The sequence below is a fragment of the Sphaerodactylus townsendi genome, linkage group LG08, assembly GCF_021028975.2.
Source record: "Sphaerodactylus townsendi isolate TG3544 linkage group LG08, MPM_Stown_v2.3, whole genome shotgun sequence".
In the NCBI taxonomy this organism is placed as follows: domain Eukaryota; kingdom Metazoa; phylum Chordata; class Lepidosauria; order Squamata; family Sphaerodactylidae; genus Sphaerodactylus; species Sphaerodactylus townsendi.
Window position 1 is genome coordinate 86,547,119 of NC_059432.1, and position 13,869 is coordinate 86,560,987.

Below are 13,869 nucleotides of genomic sequence, written 5' to 3' on the forward strand. Positions count from 1 at the left end.
TGGTATTTAGTGACCTTTTATGTTCTTTTTCATTGACCCTGCTGTCTCCAGGTACCGCCATGTCGATGATGTCCACTTTCTTGTCCTAGAACCCTGTGATGTCCGGTGTATTATCTGCCAACACTTTGTCTGTTTGGAATTGAAAGTCCCACAAGATCTTGATCTTCTCATTTTCCAAGACTTTCTCTGGACAATGGTCCCACCAGTTTTTAGCTGTCCTAATGTCATTCTTGCATGAATTCCAGTGCATCATTTTGACCATTGAGTTGAGCCTCTGTATTCAGTCTGGGCGATCTTGTTGCTTTCAGATCTACAATGAGAGGGCTCCCCTCTTCAAGAAGCCCATTCCACAGGGTAGGAGCCACAATGGGAAAGACCTGGACTCTGGTTGATGCCAGATGGGCCACTGCAAGCGGCAGGCTGAAGACAACACTTGGCACACAGGAACGTACAGAAGAAGACAGTCCACCTGCTATGTGGATCTCATGAGGGGAAGGACTTTAAAAGCACCCTTGAACGGAACTTGGAAACATACTGGAAGCCAGTGCAGCTGTTTTGAAATGCTCAACATATGCTTCAGAGTCAGCATGGCGTAGTCATGGTTAAGAGTGGTGGACTCTAATCTGGAGTTGGTTGTGGTGGGTTTTCCAGGCTGTGTGGCCGTGGTCTGGTAGATCTTGTTCTTAATGTTTCACCTGCATCTGTGGCCAGCATCTTCAGAGGTGTATCTGGGCCACAGATGCAGGTAAAATGTTAGGAACAAGATCTACCAGACCATGGCCACACAGCCTGGAAAACCAACAACAACCAGTTCAATCCGGCTGTGAAAGCCTTTGTCAATACATCTACTCTGGAGAACTGGGTTTGATTCCCCACTCCTCCACAAAAGCGTTGGACTCTATCTGGTGAACCAGATTTGTTTCCCCACTCCTACATTCCTGCTGGGTGACCTGGGGCTAGTCACAGTTATCTCAGAATTCTCTCAGCCCCCTCTGCCTCACAAGATGCCTGTTGCAGGGAAGGACTTTGAGACTCCTTATGGTTGAGAAAAGCATGTATAAATCCAAACTCCTCATTAGCCAGCACCTGACAATAGCTGGGCTGCTATACTCTGGACCAGCTTAAATCTCTGGGCTGTCTTCAAGAGAAGCCCCCTGCGAAGCATGTTGCAGTAATCCAGTTTTGAGGTTATACAATCATGGATCAATGAGCTGATAACATAGGCAGCAGACTGGCCACTGCATCAACCAGTTTTTCAAACAGCAAGGCTGGGTTGATGAGCAGCTCCGAGCCCTTAACCTGCCCTGCAAAAGCTAACCCCACTCCATCTAGGCCAAGCATTACCTTGTTCTTGTCTGGATCCTTCAGCTTTCTCTGCTTTAGCCATCTGAGCACAGCCAAGAAGTTGGTGAGTGGCATATAAATCCGACAAAATAGGAAAATAAAAGCAATCATTCAAAACCAGGACTAACCAACCTAGAGGCTCAGATAAGGAAGTACAGAGCCAGTGGTTGTTTGCATCTTGATGGTACTGAATCCCAAAACTCTAGGTTATATTCAGCTGCTCTTTGTGATACTCTACAGGACAAATCCCACCCATTTGATTGGGCAACACAAGTATTCACCAGATCTGCACAGAAAAACCACCAAAATACTATTTGGGAAGAATAGAAACAGGAGCCCTTAGTGACATTATTTACAGAATCCATTCTTTCTCATTGGTGTTAAGAGGGGATTCTATATTTCTTTCCACCGAAAGATGACAGTAGAATTGAATATTAATCAGCCATATGCTGGTCATTCTTTGTTCTAGAATGCTCTGCTTGGATCCTAGTGCCTTGGGCACGGAACTAGATAGGCATTAGGACCCAAGCAGAGCATTCTAGAACAAAGAAGAACAATTCTACTGTCATCTTTCGGTGGAAAAGAAACACAGCTAAATATTATTGAGCTCTTTCCCCATCCTTCCCCTACTGCAAAACAAACATCCAGCTGCACCTTAAAAACTACTATTTATTCAAGTCACTTCTTCAGATGCTTTGAAAAGGATACAATTTTTCATATTTTTACAAGGAGAAGGATAGCAGTGGAAGGGAGAAAGGGAGTTGAGGATAGAGAGACAATTGGTGTGAATTAAATCTTAAATCTTCCCAGTATGATCCTCTATGTAGGGGATTGGAATTAATTTGATTATTACATGAAATGAACATGGTCTGAAGTTCCAGCTTTCTCTCATGGGGTACAGATAAACATAAGTTTACTGAACTCAGCTATTGCAGTGGATGGAAGAAACAAATTGCAAACCCATGGAAGTCCTACGAACATGTGATCTTTCATTTGGTTAAATACTAACTTTAATAACACTACTCATTTAATCTTAAACCTTATGCAAGTATTTCACTTAGAAAACAAACAAGATCTACTCCACAATACACAGTTACCGCACCTACAATAGCTTATATTTGACATATGATTAGGCACATTGAGGTGTGTAAATTAACTGTGGGAAAGAGTGAATATCTTAAACTGCCTGTTTATTCTGACCAGGAGAGAATCCCTTTTTAAGTTATGTTCCTTAAGATTAATTTTAACTGGATATGTCAGGGACAGAACCTATGAAGATCTGTGTGAAAAGCACATAATTTATTGAGGTCAGCCACACAGATCCAAAACAAAAGCCTGAAACAAAAGCCATGCAATATCTTTTATTAAGACTATCCTCAAAATAGTACAAAATTGTGTACAAGAGTTCAAGGTCTCCAGAACTTTCCATTATGCTGAATTGGGGTGGGTGGAAACTGGTCTTAACACAATACATTTTCATGGCTCTCACTAGCCAAATATTGCTGTGAATCCTATCATAAATCTTTCAGATGTGACTGTCTTGGTAAGGAACAGGTTCATCTGCAGCATATAATATAATAAAAAGTAGAGGATTACATACAAATCCAAAATCTATCACAGTATTCATACAATTGTCTCATTTATATCAAAGTAGACAGATTATCACATAATTATTATTACCTGCTCTGAGAACCAATTCATGCAAGACATTTTCTTTTAGTTGAGCAGTCTCAATTGCCTTGGCCATCCACTTGCATGAATAATAACTCCTGTTATCACAGAGGCATTTTTTTCAGGTTTCCTGTCTGAACGTTATGCTACCCTGTGACATCCACTGAACAGTTCAGTTGCAGGAGGTTGCGTAAACCAGAAAATCACGTTCCTTGTTTAACAAAGCAATTTTCACCAGAGGCTGCTGTTATTTACTTACAAACATCAGCACCAACCAGTAATTATGGAATGAAGAATGTTTCCTCCATATATTGGAGTTGCAGATTGCTCAAGGATTACCCAGAAATGGCAGGAAATCATATTACTGTGTATTTCTTTGATTTCTTGTGGTTAAAAAAAAAAGAAGATAAGGGAAAAGATTTTGGTCACTGTGTTAATAAATAAAGAGTGCTGCAAAAGCATTATACAAAAAGCAGCTCGGCATAGTCAGGAAAACTCAGGTGCTCAGCAAATTCATTTACACCTGGCTAAAATAATGACAATTGGGCTAACTAGCATCAGACAGCATTATAAAGATAACACCCAAGCAAGTTCAGCCTGTAAACACTGCCTCAAGATCCAGGCACAGGAAAGGATTCTGACGGATCAAGATGCTTTGTTGTTTTGTGGATGCTGTGGCCCATAATTCCATCATGTTTACTGCGGTGACAAACACTATTTGATGTTACGAACTATTCGCCGACAATGGTTTGTTTTCATTTCCCCCAAAGCCTGTTCCAGTTGCTGAATCAGATGGAGCAACGTAGAAGGGTCAGTTTGTAATATTTTGGTAGATTGGCTTCCATTCTGTTCCAGGTGCAGTTTCAAAGTCACAACTGGCTTAATCTGTTGCCTCAGACTTCTGCTGGCAAGCTGTTTAGAAATGTAAATAAGAGTACGGGTTAAAAACAAAAAAATTTAAAAATTGAAAAAAACAATCATGTATACAAAAAAAGCATATATAATTCAACAATAGGTTGTGATTTCTGGGGGCGGGGGGAGTTCCTTAACACCAGACATCCCAGAATGCCTGTCACTAGAGCATTCATATCCAGCTACTTGGGGCAAAGGGGAGAAGAGAAGGACAAGAGAAAATAAAGGGGCGCCAGAGGAATTTTTCTCTCCACTGTCTGCCTTCTGCCATCATCAGTCACTCCCCATCAATATACATTTGGGTGGGGCAGAAACGCACAGGAAGGGATAGAGGAATTTTTCTCTGGCTCAGCTTTACCTTTCAGGCCAGAGGAATTTGGATGCTCATTTCACTTTGAAGACATGCACACTGAACTCCTTAAGCTTGTACTCCAAGTCACAGGTGTGCAAACTCTGTCAGCCTTTCTACTTATAACTAAGCCATCCTAAGGAAGACTATGAGCTGACCTACTGATTAAAAAGGGGCTTACTCATCTATTGTGACCCAAGCTCATTGCTTGGCTAACTACAGCTGCCATAATTTCATAACTGGTTCCATGGTAGTACGAGGCCTATTCTATGAAATAGGATGGGAAGAAGGTTGGAAGCACTTGTTTAGAAAAAAAAATTGTCATGCTAGCATGGAACTGCTTGAGGCACAGAAGGCTGCAGCTCCTGGAGTCAATTTTCTCTCAGCACACGTATGTATTTATGGATGATGTACACACACATGCTTGGCTCTAGAATAGCTTGCCGAACAGCTTAGTCACCAATCCCTTCTTTTTCCTTGTTGAATTAAAGACTAGCCTGCAAATCGGCCTTTCTGTTTGAGCTGGTTACAACAAATCTTATCTCTTAATTCGGTTTCTGAAGTTATTTATTAAGCAATGTTTTCAGAAGTAACGCATTAGATGCTCTTTAATGTTTTCTGAAAGTTTGATTTAAATGACTCATATCAGAAAATCACTGCCTCAAAAGAGATGTGGTAGTTCCAATAGAACACCAGACAGAACCAGATGACTGTTGAGCTGACAGAGCTAGTCAGTAAACCAGGATGAACATTTTATAAGGAGGGGATTAGAAAGAAATTCTGAAAAGCAGAGCCAGTTTCAAACACAGACGAGCCTACATTTTGTGTTGCTTTGAACTAGCAAGATGGTCAATACTTGGATTCCTCCTTCCCTTAAGGGTTTTATGGAGGCACGAGACTGGCATCAGAGTTTGGAAACCATTTTGTTTCAAGCCTGAGCAGAAAGGGTTGACAGCCTAAAAGTGTACCTAACTTAACATGGGACCAGGTAGACCCCATTATGTCAAAAGATGATTTCATCAGCACTTAAACAACCCTATCTGTGCCCATCTGTCTAATCAATCAGACCTTAAGGAAATGGTCCAGGCATTATCCTGGGACCACACCCTATAATTAAACCTCTCCTCCCTTTTTGTTAAAACCACAAAAAAGCAATCAATTCTGTTTGTTTGTTTTTGCCATTTCTGCCAGAATAATACATACCATCTCAGGACCCTTTTTTGGGTACAAAAACAGGTTCTTTGGGCCATCATGCCCGTATGTTCCTGGCTCCATCATATACCCTGGCTCTGTTCTGTGGGACATCCCCTCACTTCTAGAAATGCAGGTCATGGTCTGTCTCCAGGACTGCTTTTTGTGGACATTTTCAGAACTGGTAAATATCACCCCAACTCTTAGCTGTTTCCGTTCTTCCTTATTCCTTAGTTAGCTCCTGTATGCATTTGCCACCCTGTCTATCTTTTTCTCAAATAAAGCTTTTCCAGTTGAACATCAGGCTGGTTTATTTAGACAGTTTCACTAGAATACTCTCCATAAATATTGGACTTTGGATCTTGGTCACCCCCATTTGCATAGTCTGTTGCCCAGTCTCCAAGTCAATTTCCCCATCCCTCAAGGAGACTACCTACTTAAGGTAACAGATCACATGACAACGCAGTGGTGCTCTTGTATCAATAATCATATGCAAAAACTTTTACGAACAACAATAAGGGCACCCCAATCACTTTGAAGCTGCAACTGTGAGAGAACTAGCTAAAAGAAGCCTGTGTATAGGCACTAACCAAGTAGACTCTTGGAGACTCTTACCTGTACATCTAAACGCCATTCAAGACTGTGATAACTAGGGAGCTTTGGTGCCAGCTCACTCAAAATACCTCTGATCTCCTTCCTGTTGTCAAGATACAGCTGAAGTAGTAAGGTGTTCAGTTCTTCAGAGAATCCCAGTATAAGTACAGTGTCTTGGAAATCTATCTCTGAAATCTAGAAATTAACAACAAGCAAAGTTAGTTTTCAGTGGCATAAATACTATTTTAGTCATGATTTACATCTTTGCTTACTGTAAATTGCATGTAAATGGCAGGAAACATTCAATTACTGGATTGATCCAGTCAATTTTTTTACTCAACCTCACTCAATTCTTCTCCCCCTCACAGCCCCTATCCCCAAATGGCATTTGTCTCTGCAATTCCAGTGAGTCCCAACATACGGGCGAGGCTCAGTGGTACAGTATCTGCTTGGCATGCTGAAGATCTTAGTTTAAATCCCCAAACTATACAGGTAAAAGGATCAGGTAGTAGGTGATGAGACTAGAAATATAGTAAACAAACACATAATCATAGGCACTCTCTTAACTGTTTTAATCATGTGCCCAGACCATAGCAATGAACACCAACAGAATAATAGTAATCCTAGTCATAAATGCGCTAAATTATCAGGAAAAAAAGTATTCTGGCTTGCTCTTGTGCCTTTAAGAACACGTCAATTGCTTCATTTATAGCCCACCTTGCTCACTAGTGGGGACTCGAAGTAGCTTACATTGTTTTCCTCTCCACCATTTTATTCTCGTAACAAACTTCTGAGGTTGGTTTGGCTGGATCAGTGCGTGGCTAGCCCAAGATCACCCGCCCCAGTGACACTTTTTCTCAGAATTATTTTGATGTATTTATTTATATCATTTATAGTCCGCCTTTCTCACTTGGATTCAACGTGGATTTCACAGAGAGAGTTAATACAATCAACAGGATAGGATATTCAGTAAACAAAACAAACACATTAGGACGGTTGCCAGCTCCAGGTTGGGAAATACCAGGAGATTTGGGGGATGGAGCCCGGAGAGGGCAGGGTCTGGGAAAGGAAGGAACCTCAACAGGGCATAATGCCACTGAGTCCACCCTCCAACGCAGCCATTTTCTCCTGGAAAATGATCTTGGTCCCCTGGTGATCAATTGTAATAGCGGAAGATCTCCAGGTGATTGGTAACCAGAGATTGGCAACTCAATCAGAAATCTAAAAACAACGGACGCAAAACATAAATCTTAACATGACACATCAATGGATATAAATATTACATATTAGGATCCGAGTTTCAGTAAGCTAAACAGTAGCACAGACCACAATCCCTAACGATTTATCTAAGTAACTTCATGAATCATTTAATTCAGTGTAACTCTATTGCCTGTGTAGAAAAACTCTCTTGCATAATTCAGTTTTGTATAGTTTGCAGAAAGCCAGACGTGTGGGAGCCTCCCTGACCTCCTCAGGCCAGGCATGACACGAAGTGGAGGCCACAACAGAGAAGGCACATGTTTGGGCAGCTGATTTTCGCTTATCTGCTGGCTGATACCTGCAGAAGACCTTGCTCAGATGAGCAAAGCTATTCTGGCGACGCATGGGGGACTGGCTATTAAAGGCACAGTGCAGAGACTAGGAAAAATGAGCATTACATAGTGCCTGCAGAAAAGCATAGAGATGCGCTGTTTAATATCTTTTAACTCAGCTTGAGATCATTTCGTAAAAACAAAGCCATGTTCACTTTGCTAAACTGTGTCATCTGAGTGACTCTTACCATGAGTTTTGAGCTCTCTGTGAGAAGATACGTCAATCCCTCTACTCCATGCTGAACTGTCTCACTACTAACATTAAGTTTTCCTGGGGAAAGATTCAGTAAAGTTACAACACTTGAATGGGCTGCAGAGGGGACTGATCCATTCAAATACACAGAATGAGCAATAGCTAATAAAAACTGCTTCAAATCCAAATACGCTTACTAGAAGCATGATCCACTGAACTCCACATATGATTGTACTGTTACCATATATTTAAGCATGTGTAGATAATTTTTAATGGAAAACAGAAGCAGAATGATTCCTACAGACAGAGAGATAATTCAGAATTCCATCTGGCAATATTCTTCTTAAGTGCACCAAAAAAGGCAAACTATTTTGCATAGGAGGAAAAAGGTGATCTGGTGGTGGTAATGGAAGAAGTTTTTACACCTTGGACCTTACACTGTTTTCCTGATCAGAACTGCTTGTGATCTCCAGTATTCACATTGCCCTTTCAGAGAACTCTTTCCTCTGAGGAACTAGAAGCAACTAGGAGATTTTGAATGCAAAAGTGGGAAAAGCATTAAACTTTGTTGCCCCGATCATCCTTGCCACCTCTATAGAAGTGATCCCTGATCCCACAAGGCACAGTGATTCCTACTAATGTCCCTTAGGACTCACAGACTTCTTCCCCAAAACAAGGAAAAATCCTAGCTCCGCCCCCCCCCCTCAATGGAATGGGAGGTACTTCAGAAGAACTCAGAAAGCATCACCACAGTGTCTTCATGGAACAATTGACTCATCATAGGAGATACTTGGCTTTAAACATTATACATTTGTGACTGGCCCCTACTTTAGTGACAACAATTCTCTCAGATGGCCATTTCTCCCCAACCTCAGCAGACATTTTGTAGCAGGACTGACTCATGGTTCATAGGGTTAAGAAGGTTAGGGGGACACTACAGCTCCTTATACAAGGATAAAGTCACAGTTCCCACACAAAATAAGACAACAGGAGGTTGGGACCATAATAAATACTGTTTGCTTATTTTATTCTTACTTGCTGCTCCTTCATAGATTTTCGGGTTTGTGCCTTTCCTTAAGAACTCCATTGCAATCCGGCCAAATTCACTGACAACTACAAAAAGGGGGGAGGGGAAAAGAGAGAGAAAAAGTGAGAAGATCATAGGCAGAGCTCTGTGGCGAAACCGTGGTTTGGTCACAGGACGATTAGAAAACCAGAACATTTGCCACAAAACTTTGAGTTCCAGGATACCTGTATGGAAGTTTCAGCTATGAACATATTCTGCTCCAGCAAGTAACTTCAAACAGCCAAAACAAATAAGCATGTCCACTATCATTAATATAAAACTTAATATTACTGATAGTTTTATGCTGATGAATAATCCACAGTTTCCACAGCCCAAACATGAGATGTTACAAATCATTTATTAGGAAGTGACACAAATTAGGTTTCATATTAAACAATAATTATACACAGAAGCACTCGCACAATGACTTTAGTGCACTAGTATAAATCTGCATATAATTGACATAAACTTGGATCACTGGCAACTGTTCATCTCTATTATTTCTTTTTCTGTAAGGCAGTCCTTTAATTCCCCAGAATATTTGCCTGCCATTCCCTTCACATACTGCTTATTTTGGAATCCTACCTGCATTTCCAAGATACCTTGAAGACTCCATGTAAAAAACCATAGAAAGTCTTGTTTCTGCCTAAGCCATGTTTGCAGGCATAGTTTGCTGACCCCAACCACTTTATATTAACAGCATCCTGCAAACAGAAAGTTACAGCAAGCAAAAAGAGGACGTACAACCTTTCAACCTTTTATGGTACTTCTCTAGTTGCATGTTGTGTTTTTTCCCCTCTCCCAGTGTGAAGGAATATCTCAAATTGAAGTCAGTCACCTCAGTTTGAAATGCATTCTACCACATCTGGGCTCTTCTTTCACCTAATCTTTCTGCATGCATGAATCAAAGTAAAATGTTGCCACCAAAGAAATCTTCCTCTTCTACCAGCTGAATGTCAGGCAAAAGTTCTTAAGAAGCCTTTCCCCGTTGCAAGGGGAAAGTTGTAAAATCACAGGAGCCCTGTAAAACTACGACTGCCAGTGCCAAGCCAAAGTTCTTCATATCCGCTCAAGAGGTTCAACAGCATCACAGGATATAACTGCGCCTCTGCATTTGTGCAAAGGAGCTGCTCCCTGGTGCCAGTGGGCAGAGGAGCGCAGAATTGCAGTGACCAGTACCTGAACTCTCCACCTGGGTAAGGAAGCCCAGGTGCTCCTTATGGTCCTCCGAAAGTACCAGCAACATTTTCCAAGGTAAACGCCTCTCGCCGTACAAACAGTCGGCTTCTTGATTGCGGCGCACAACAAAATAAAATCCCCCGTAGCCAGTTGGAGTCACAGGAACGACTGTCCGGGCAGCAAAATAATCCCTACACCGAAGGTTCCGCCTTTGGGTCTGTCATCCAGCCGACGGCCAAACGCGCGCTCTTGGATCTGGCTTTCCTTAATGGATCGCGAGCTGGCGACACAGCTATGAACTGATATGAAGGGGCAGGTCTTCCATAATACCTGCGTGGAGGAGGGTCTTTTAAAAATACCAGCCGTTAGTAAGGAAAAATTGGATGCAATCCTGAACGTAGTTATTGAAGATAGGTTCAGGCGGGTAGCCGTGTTGGTCTGAAGCAACAGAAAGAAGTTTGAGTTTAGAGACACTTTTAAGGCCAACAAATTCTGCACTTTGAAAACGAGTTAATTCATAATGATTGCAATGCATCATAAATGCGCTGTGTGGAACCCACAAAAGTTTTATTCTTAGTATAAGCTTTCGTGTGCATGCACACTTCTTCAGACACACTTCAGATACGTAGTTACTGAAGAGAAAGGTTTTAGAAGGGAGGCAGTGTTGTTTAGTGGTTAAGGTACGGGACTAGGTAGGATCTGGGAAACTCAGGTGCAAATCCCCATGCTGTTATGGAGACTGCCTGGATTACCTGGGGTTAGTCGCAGACTCTCAGCCCTGTCCCTGGAAAAGCCCTCCAAGGAATACCAGGAGCCTGACGTGGAGCCAAACAATGGCAAACCACCTTTGTTAGCATCTTGCTTTGAAACGCGTTTCATGTGACAGTCGACACATGAACAGCTCCTAGAGTTGCCAACCTCCAGGTGGGGCCTGGAGACCTCTCAGAGTTATAATGTATCTTCAGACAACAGATCAGTTCACCTGGAGGACATGACTGCTTTGGAGAGGGGGGCATATAACATTAGGCCGTGCTGAGGCCTCTCCCCAGGCTCCACCCCTGAAATTTACAGGAATTTCCCAAACCAGAGCTGGCAACCCTAAGCTCAGTGCTTGCAAACCCCAGGCCTGTCCATTCAATTGCAAATGAAGCTGCCAACCTCCACTTGGACACATGGTGTAAAAGTTTTGTGTACCTCACAGGTGGGAGGGGATAGGTGAACAAAACATATGCACCACCATATAATCACTCCACACTGCTGCAGAGAGAAACCCATTTTACCAAGACATGCCTCTGAAGATACCAGCCATAGACGTGGGCAAAAAGTTAGGAGCAAAAACTACCAGACCATGGCCACATAGCCCAGAAAACTCACAACATCCAACTAATTTATTTATTGAAATATTTATACTGCACTTTTCTCCCCAATAGGAACCAAATTGCTCACATCATTGTTCTCTCGCCTCCATTTAAAACAACCCTGCGAGGTAGGTTAGGGTCAGAGTATCTGACTGGTCCAAAGTCACTCAGTCTGCTTTCTTGACAGAGTAGGGATCGGAACTTGAGTCTTCCACATCCCACATTGCAACCGCTGCACACTTATCTGATTTACATGTAATTTACAAATTTCACAGGAGTGGGTTTTTTCTTTGCACCCAAAGTGTCAAGTATGAAGTCTTAGTTGGTATAAAGATGCCAGCGCCAGGAATGAACTATTTGCACATCAAAAAGCCTTGACTACTGCAAGGCTGATCCACTCCTACACTCTTTTGCACTGAGTTGCGAATGTCTGTTGCTTTGGGCAATTCTCTGGAGAAATTACCAATAACCTAAATAAATAATGCTTGGTCATTCCTTTATCGTATCTGCTTTCAGGAATGCCAGGTGGTCACATGGTTCTTTAAGGGCGATTGTGGTGGAATAAAAGTCTATTTGGGAATACCTGAGGTCAACAATATAGATATGAATATTTTGTTTCTTACAGTTCCTGAGAGAATGACATGGCTGTGGTTTAATTGCTTACTTTTAAATAAATACTTTTGTTAGGGTTAATGTGGTTTTTACTCTGAGTACCAGGAAAATACATTCAGCCAGTGTGAGTCTAATATTTCCACAGGAAATGAATTGGTCTTGGATTCTGCCGAAAATTTCTTCAGGTGCAAGGATGGGATTTTTGCCTATTCCCCCTTTTGGCAGAATACCTCTGAATCTAGGCAGGGTCTAAGCTTGCTCAGTATCAGCACTTTTTTATATGAATACTGATTTGTTTTGGATGTCTCTTGAATTCCTACATGGGATTCAGTCTGAAATAACTGAAAAAAGAGGAAGTCATAGAACTATTTTGGGGGGTGGGGGATCAAAGACCATGCCAGATCCTTCCTGTCCTTCTAATTTGTCTGAAAATACTTTTAAATCCTTTTCCAATTCCCTTATTGATAATTAGAGCTCCCTCCTGTTTACCATGCCAAATCCAGCCAATCAGCCAGGCTCCAAGGCCATAATTAGCCTTTCTCATTTAGGGGCAAGAATTTCAGTGATTTCTCCCTTAACAGAAACTGTTAACATTATTTTGTCATGCCCAAGTGTCAATGTGCATTTTACTAATTATTAACTGTTAGAAATATTGAATAAGAACAGTTATTTTTAAGTTCAAAAGCTTTCTTTTTGGAAGAGGAGTATTCTCAGTCAAATGAACTTATTTTCTTAATTGAGCACACACAGGTAAAATAATGCAGAAGAGTATTACCATAACAGTGGAGGACTGGACATTTAACTCACAGGGAAATTTCCTGGTGGCCATTGTCTTAGAAGGCCACCGTTGGCCAAGAGCAAGTATAACCAGGCTCTAGCAACTGTGCAGAGCCAGTCAAGGGCCACTTGATTCATGGCCCCATCCAAAGGGGTGTGTGCCGAATCTGCTGTTGGGAGTGGTGTGAAGCTGTGCTGGCGAATTTGCCTTCCACGGGGAGGTGGAGGGGTGAATAATCTGCCTGCACACAGCCACTGTGGCCCTCCTTGGCAGTGGGATGCAGCACTGAATGCTGAGCCAGTGTGCCTCCACCTACTCTGTTGGCGTAGCAAAGACATGGTGGGGGCATGGCTGGGGAGGAGCTGACATTAATCAACTCCCACCTGGCTGTTGCCCCAGTTGCACCGGTGGCAGGGCTTAGGACTTATGCCACCTTTTAGTTGGTATAAGTCCATTAAATCCAATGGGGCTTCCTGGCAGCAGAGAGGCTTTTTTGTGTTTTTTGTGCAGAGAGGCTTTTTTGTGCCTTTCCACACTGCCGGGAAGTCACCTTGGGAGTGATGGGCTGGCCTGACTGTGGCCAGGCGCCTGACCCGTTGGATGGGGCTGCCCAACACTTAATCAGCAATAACAGTTGGTGTCAGCTAATACTCTGCAGCACTTCCCCGCCCACTCCTTGGCCTCAGAGAAGTTCAGCCTTCTCTGGAAAACAGATGGAAGAGATTCCACAGTGTTTCCCCTTGTGGTCTCTAAAGCTTGAGAACAGTGGAAGGAGAGATTTATTGATTCCTTCATAGTAGAACTGGATCTATCAGATTTCCTAAATAAGGAGGTCAAGACTTATCAGCCAGGGGAGCTTGAGCAAAACCGTCTCACTGGGGCATCAGGGGGAGGAGACAAAATTGTGATTTTCCAGGTACCTGAAGGATGAGAATCATATGAAAGTTAGCAGAAACCCAAAAGATAAAAGATTTTCAAGCAAACTCTGAAGAAATCGACCTTTCTCTTACTGGTGAGATGGAACAAATGT

The 13,869-nt window shown here is 42.3% G+C and overlaps 1 protein-coding gene across 1 annotated transcript; it reads right to left on the reverse strand.

Annotated features, from left to right (window-relative positions):
• Nucleotides 1-2,690: 2,690 nt before the first annotated feature.
• Nucleotides 2,691-10,245, reverse strand: COMMD2 (COMM domain containing 2). The gene is made up of 5 exons (XM_048507026.1): nt 10,092-10,245; nt 8,882-8,959; nt 7,842-7,924; nt 6,083-6,256; nt 2,691-3,927 (listed from the first exon to the last, which is right to left on the reverse strand). The coding sequence occupies exons 1-5, from the start codon at nt 10,156-10,158 to the stop codon at nt 3,730-3,732; spliced, it is 600 nt and encodes a 199-aa protein (XP_048362983.1). The 5' UTR covers nt 10,159-10,245; the 3' UTR covers nt 2,691-3,729.
• Nucleotides 10,246-13,869: the final 3,624 nt, after the last annotated feature.